Raw genomic sequence first — 7,482 nt, 5'->3', positions numbered from 1 at the left:
GTAAACGGGTAATATAGTTTTAAATACATTTAAAAAGCACATTTAAATTGAATTTATGATTTATATTCACTACATGATGCATTGACTACACATACCTGCTAGTAAAATTAGCAACTACCAAATATACCTTTTATTTATTTTTGTTCAAAGTTTTTTTATAGCCTCAGAAAAAAAGTGCTACCCAAAGATGCAATGTATGAATGTTTGTGAATGGGTGAATTTACCATATTATGGAGGGACCTTGACACACACGGCAATGGGGTGGAACCTGAACCATGTTTGTCGATTGGAAATAAAAGTAAACAAGTTCATAATATACATGAAACATATGGACATATAAAATATCAAGATTTATTGAAATATAACACTATAATTTTACATGTTATGTTTGTTTGTGGTATTTCATTTTAATGGTAGTATATCCAGGTTTGTGAAATTAAAGTCTCTTTGGGGCTGGCAGCAATAGAACAATTTAATTAAATGTTTATAATGAAAACCAACAATCAGTGAACACCTAACTGCTGGAGGCTCTCCCCTCAGAATGATGGGTTAAATATAAACCATGATCATTGTTTGGTTAAACCTGTCCCTTCCATCATAAGTTTCATGCAGACAAATGAGAAGAGTCTCATATTTATTCATTATGTATTGTTGGCTGAGCTTCCAGAATCTTCTGCATGGTTGTTTCCGCTGTGTTGATCGTTGATATGTTGAGTCATGTCCTTGCGGTTGAATGATGTGACACCACACTGCACACACGTGTAGCATCCTTTAGTGTGCTCCCAAAGGATGCGTCTATTGCACACCCTACCTAACATAAGAAAAGGCAAATTTATTTTTCAACAAAAGGAATCATTTCAAAAAGATCATGACCTATGAGCCCCTTCATATATCAAAGAGCTCATTACACCATATATTTCAAATACATCACTTCGCTCCCAAAACAGATGTTTTCTTGTGGTTCTAACAATCTGTAAGAGTAGAATGGGGGGTAGATACTACAGCTACCAGGCTTCTCTCCTGTGGAACCAGCTCCCACTACTGTTGCTAATATTACTAAAGGGATAGTTCAGTGAGTAAATGCACTCATTATCTACTCATAACTACTCTTCTTTGACAGACAACACGTACAACCAATGTTAATGAGAACAGCGCATCACCAAACCAATCATGTGGCTGGAATAGAGTTACATCCAAGTCAAGTTAGGTGACGCACGCAGCACAGAGTGTAGGAGGAAGAGCAGCAGCACACATGCTCATGTTTGGGCTCCTGAATAGAGGTGAACAACTCATTGATACAGTCACTGATCAAAATCGATCAATGTTTTGACGTACGTTTAATGTTTTAGCAGGTCTGGTCGTCCTGTGTCAGAGTCTGCTTCCTCCTCACTCCCTCTGCCCTGCGCTCACTTCACACTTTAACAATAAACACCATCAATGATCTCAAGTTGTTAGGACATGTACAGTGCTGATGTCTACTTTGTGTTTGTTTGATTCCATCTAGCGTTTATGAGACACATGTTTGAACCTGCTACACAACACAAGACTTAACGTGGTGCACACAACCAGGACATGAGGATTAAAGCGACGGAGCGATCTGGAGTCATGATCCAACATCATCGATTAATAACAATTTTACAATATAGGACTAGATGGTGATTATCCCATGTTTATCTGTTTGTATGGGAACACACACACGCACACAAGCAGAAGTTTCCTCTGGCAGATTATGAGGTAAAGCAGTGTTTTAACTTTTTGTTGAAGGGAGAAGCGATGTAAATCCAGGAACGTAAATATGAATTCAGGAGGTTGTACAAATCTGTTCTACGAATGAGTGATTAGAAAACATCATAGGAGCAGAGTCACTTGTTGACCTTAAGAGTAATGCGACTAAGTACATTTTATACAACGTTTTTTCTATAGGGGTTTGTATGAAATGTCTTAGAAGGGCAGTGGCACAGGATGATTGTACGATCAATTAAAAAACTTTTGTACATAAGAACATTGTGCATAAAGTGGGGCTGTACTTATCAATTAATCTAACAAAAAATGTTTAGAGTAATATTACAATGATTTTTTATATAATAGAATATATTTATCTAGTTAGCTGTCCAACAACAAAAGACATGAAAACCAAAGTAAAATTCAAGTAACAATCTGGATGTTTATAAACACTGCGTTTAATTCAAGTTAGCAGCCTAGTAGTTTATCAATGTCTGTTTGAAGTCAGAAACTGACAAACTATAAATAAAATAAAGTATGTACATTTCACTAATATTTCAACCAAGTTTATTAATAATTTTCACACTGAACTTGAGGGTACTCTAATAATCAAATAAAATTCTCGTTTCAAGTAAAATAAGGTTTACCTTTAAAACAAAATAAAGTGTAGATTTAATCCTTTTCTGTGTTGATGACCTGTCAATTATTATTTTGAAATCGGCCTATTGTGCACTTTTACTTTAAGTACATGATTAGGGCATGGTATTGCCACTGATTTCCCAAATCAATTTTATTATAATTCATATATATAATATATAACAATATATTTTATATTGTTTTTTATGATTTACAAATTAAAGCTGTATCAAAGAGCGGAATCTTAATGGTTACACAACTGCTACTGGTCTCTCTCCCTTCTTTTCCACCTACCTCTCCTCTCTTCCCCATTTTTCTCCACTCACCCCAACCGGTCGAGGCAGATGGCCGCCCACAATGAGTCTGGATCTGCCAGAGGTTTCTTCCAGTTATTAAAGGAGTCTATACAAATAATTGTAATAATAATAATAATAAGAGAAATATAATCGTCAGAGTTGTTAATGTGGGGTTGACTGCAAAGAAACTATATGGCCCTGAGAAGAGTAAAATTACTTTTAATTCATTGTGAAACTGTAGCGGGTGAGAGGCTGTCACCACATGCATCCCAGACAACCTCTGAATAAAATGTAAAGCCTTATATTATAGCACTTTTTGTGGAAAATCTGTTACAATTGCCCGATAGGAAAATGTAGCAATGGTGACGTAATGGACTGATTCCAAAAGTTTACAAAAGAGTACATTTCACACACACCCGACAGATCAATTCTAGCGGTGCCTCCTCCAGACCAAATTCTAATGTGGAAACTTGCTTGTAGCTACAATATCAACACTGATCATCACTTTATAATAGATACTTTGATTTGTTCAATCCTTCATCAGAGCAGCGCACGCATTCATCAGCCGTCCCGCTCACTCTTGACCTCTCTCTCTCTCCCAATGACACACACAGTGTGATCGGACATGTGTATAACCTCAGACCGGTTAAAAACCGCAGAATCTCTAAACTTAATTATTGTATGTCGAACTAAAGGAGATGGCAGCGCAGTTGATGCAGTTGGCGCAGTGCAAGGCTTAAATTATGGAGTCACAGGCAGGGGTGTGAACTGCTGAAAACTGTAAAAACAATAACTTCACAAGGTCCAAACATGTATGAAAAGTACCAAAATTAACACTGTGTGTGCACTTAGTGGCGCTGGGCATGCGTGCGCCTTCTCTTTCGGGCAGTCAAGTCCTGTGATCTCTGCGTCCTATCGTAATCGCGTTATTCATATCGTGCAGTCCTTGTCCAAGCCACCTTTGAAAAGTTGTTCTGTCTGGATTCAACTGAAAATCATTAAGTCCCAAACAAGGTAGGTGAAGAAAAGGCTCACCTTGATTCTTCTTCCAGATTGCTGATGACCCAGGAGGAGAGTACGGGGTTGATACAGGAGCATGGTGGATGGGCTCGGGAGACCTGCTCTGTGTCTGGTTCTGACCCTGGGCCTCAGAGAGGTCAGGGGCTGCTGATGGGCCATCCATGTTAAGGGTTAGAGGCACATTAAAGGCTCCATCTTTTAGCAATGACTGGGGAACTGCCTCTGTATGTAGTTGAGGAGGGCGGGGATCTTGGTGAGATGAGAAAGGAGGACTAAGGAGAGGGTGAACAGCAGAGTCTGGCTCAGGAACAGCAATGTGGAAGGAACCCTCTTGGTTTTGGATTTGAGAAGAAGGTTGCAGGGGTGTAGACATTGAATCCTTCCACTGGGGTTTCTGGTCCATGGAAATGGAGACCATGTTTGGGTTGATCACGGTAGCAAGCTGAGGGGCTGTCTGTTCAGCTGGCTTTGTTTTCCCCCGTGGTACTTTGGAGCAGGTATGCAGGTGAGTCAGGAGGCCACGGTAGGATCGCAACTTTGTGCGACAGCTCTCACACCTTCATAAAGGGAGGCAATGTTGCATTACTCTAAGGATAATTTACTAATGTGTACATGCATCTCAGCTGCGAGTAAAAAAAAGACCCACTCACAAGTAGAAGATGTTTGGTTTGTGATGATGTCTCATGTGTTCCATCAGTTTCTGCATGTTAGGGAAGGAACCACTGCAGCCGACAGTGGAGCACAGCAAGATCTTTCCTAAAGAGAGAACAGTGTTCCCCTAATGTCATGTGTTGGACCACATCTTACAATCTCCTCTTCACACCTGGACTAAAATGTATATCCAGTAAAAACTAACTAACTTTGGTGAAAATTTTAATTTTCCAATATTAACATTATAAACACTCATAATGCTGTTACTTTTTTATAGGGGATGTCACACTGATACACATAGAGCCTGAAACAACTTTGAAATGATAGGTGAACAATTTGTCTGGGACCTATACTCAAGGACAAGGTCTAGTCAAATTTCGGTAGCAAAAATCTCCCTTGAAGGGATAGTTCACCCAAAATGAAAATTCAGTCATTATCTACTCATACCTATGCCATTTATATATATATATATATATTTATAAGTACATTAGCTGGTCCCCATTGTTGTCCCCTCTAGGAATGGCTCTTGAGACATTTCTGATTATTGTCCCCCGCATTGAGATGAAAGATCTGCCCCTGCCTGCCCTGGACAAGTATTTAATAATGCAAGAGAAATAATCCTCTGTGACATAAGTACTCATTTAACGCCAACGTGTCTTTTTCGCTGCCCACAACATAACAGAGAATCTCACCAGGGAGAGACTGAGCAGGGATTTCATGGTCCTGGATGTGACGGTCAAGGGGACCAGTGTCTGTGTACACTCTCTTACAGCCGGGATACGGACACGACGTCCTCTTGTTCCCTGAAAGAAATGAACGGTACTTGAACATGTTGCACGTACGTGTATTAATAATACATCTGTAGGATAACAAATTATGATAAATTCACGACAGAACGGCACTGTAGTTAGCATGCTAACTCGCTTGCAGGCTAGCTTCGCCACATCGCTTATGTTGTTAGGATACGTCAGCATGAAAGTGCGTGATGACTTTGGCGTGAATCTGTTTTATCTGAGCTTAATTACAAACCTCCACTTTCCTTTTCAGATGCCTGCAACACTGTGCTGCCTGAAGACATTACAGTCGTAGAGTAGGTTCCCAGCAGTAACGATGGAGGAAGGTTATGGAAGGACTACAAGAACCACAATGCACTACGAATACCATCCTACACGTACACACGCTTCTTCTTCTTTTTCTTCTTCTTCTTCTTCTCGATTTACTGTCAGATTGCAAACAAATTAAGGTGCATACCGCCACCTACTGTACAAGTGTGATTAACATGACATCACAACACGTAACTTACGAAATTTCTCAAATCAGCACATTGTCATAACAAATTAGAGGCTGCCTCCCGATGTCTCTTGTTCTCTCTCCTTCTGATCTCATAAAATGTTCTCTTGTAGATTGTATACTTTTTAAAACAGCAGCTGAGTCGGTGCCTAATACCACCCTGTCCGGTCTCACCTACACCCACTGTAGCCAAATAATGGCTGCTGTTATCTCTGCTGTGAATACAGATAGATGCTTGAATATTCTTTTGGAGATTGATACTTTGAACTCAGGGATAAACACACAGTTTTTGTCTCTAGATGGTTGATATACTTTCCATGTATATTTGTTATCAAGCATGATACTTAAATTAATTTACCATCTCCAGCTGACCGTATTATGTTAGCTTCTCAGCATTTATTAGTGAACATAATGTATCAAGACCTGCTTGTTGATAGCTTGATGTATGTAAGTTAAGACCATTTTTCCACTTTCCTTATTGCTTTTCCTATATTTTCTAATACATGTGATACATTTGGGACCTGCTAGACTTTTTTTAAAGGTGACTTTGTGCACATAAATTGACCATGCCTTAGATGTATACCCTACACATACATACTCGGGCTGTTTGACAGCAAACATTTTAACATGCACACTCTGTTCTTGATGGTGTATATTCAGAGTATGGGGAATTCATGTTAAATGTCATAACTATAGGCCTAACACAATTCATAAATCCGCTACATTTTTCAAGCATTATAAATACCTGTGTCATTACTTTGTTAAAGTACTTTGGAGGAAATGATATTAATACACATCATGCAATTATTTTAAACCCAATTCAATTGTGAATGAAGCCATAAAAAGACATGCAAAACATGTACAATCAGGGAGGTTGGTGGAAAGGAGGTAGAGAAGAGAGAGAGGAGTAATTCGAAGCGAGGGGGAAAGAGAGATCAGGACCAGTTTTGGTTCTTTCAAGGATGAAGTGATTCTGTTTCAAATAAATCAAATCAAAACTAAAATTTTTGCAATGCCAGAGATACTCCACTCTAACCCATTAATTTGTATTTTTAACTCTAGAGGATTTCTGTATGATGATACACTCCTGATCAAAATCTTAAGACCAGTTAAAAAATTGCATGAATTTGCATTTTGCACTGTTGGATCTTAGGAAGGTTCTAAGTAGAGCTTCAAAATGCAAAAAGAAGAAATGGGAACAAGAGACCAAAAATTGTAAGCAGGCAATTTATTGAAAACAACAATTTAACTGAAGTAGGCTGTTCATCAGCTGATCAAAAGTTTAACCTCTGAAATATATCAGAGTGAAAGTCTGAAGTATAGCATAATGTGGAAATACAAGCCTTACGTGTTGTGAAATAAAAAAATCATAATTGAGATTTTTCTGTATTACTGTATTGTGATACTATGACATTGTGTAGTCATGATCTTATAACGATCACTGCACTACAGGTCAATTTGTATGGAACCGAAATATCCCATCTTGACTGGCATAGTCGCAATTTCAGTTTGGTCATGTGATGGATATTATCATATCTGTTTTACCCTAGCCAAGCAGTAGTGGAAAAAAAAAAAAAAAATTGAGTTAGTTTCTAGAAGTACATCCTGGTTTATGATATTTGTTTATTATTTAAACACCGTGCAATGTTTGTCCAAGGTGGGGGCATGGCAGCCTAATGATTAAACACTGAAATAAATAAAATGTGTCTGCTTTTGATTTGAGCACAACTACTGATTTGACATTGTTTGTGTGTGTGTGTGTGTGTGTGTGTGTGTGTGTGTGTGTTCCATCAGATACTCAACCACTTCAAATTGTCCATGTTCAGCAACCAGATGAAGAGCTTTCTTCCCTGACTGGTCAAAGAGA

General features: G+C 38.6%; 1 protein-coding gene across 4 annotated transcripts; it reads right to left on the bottom strand.

Annotated features, from left to right (window-relative positions):
- Window positions 1-331: 331 nt before the first annotated feature.
- On the bottom strand, window positions 332-5,530 carry znf414 (zinc finger protein 414). Of its 4 annotated transcripts, XM_053427724.1 has the most exons (6): window positions 5,355-5,530; window positions 5,018-5,128; window positions 4,325-4,430; window positions 3,690-4,231; window positions 2,653-2,727; window positions 691-811 (listed from the first exon to the last, which is right to left on the bottom strand). In XM_053427724.1, the coding sequence occupies exons 1-5, from the start codon at window positions 5,401-5,403 to the stop codon at window positions 2,681-2,683; spliced, it is 855 nt and encodes a 284-aa protein (XP_053283699.1). In that variant the 5' UTR covers window positions 5,404-5,530; the 3' UTR covers window positions 691-811; window positions 2,653-2,680. The 4 variants fall into 4 exon arrangements, with proteins under 4 accessions (XP_053283547.1, XP_053283774.1, XP_053283699.1 ...); XM_053427572.1 differs by lacking the exon at window positions 2,653-2,727 and having other exon boundaries at window positions 332-811; window positions 5,355-5,529; XM_053427799.1 differs by lacking the exon at window positions 2,653-2,727 and having other exon boundaries at window positions 332-811; window positions 4,325-4,425; window positions 5,355-5,514.
- Window positions 5,531-7,482: the final 1,952 nt, after the last annotated feature.

This window comes from Pleuronectes platessa, chromosome 1 (genome assembly GCF_947347685.1).
Source record: "Pleuronectes platessa chromosome 1, fPlePla1.1, whole genome shotgun sequence".
NCBI classification, from domain to species: Eukaryota; Metazoa; Chordata; class Actinopteri; order Pleuronectiformes; family Pleuronectidae; genus Pleuronectes; species Pleuronectes platessa.
Note: the sequence above shows the minus strand (reverse complement) of the source record. Positions and strands in the feature narration are given on the sequence as shown.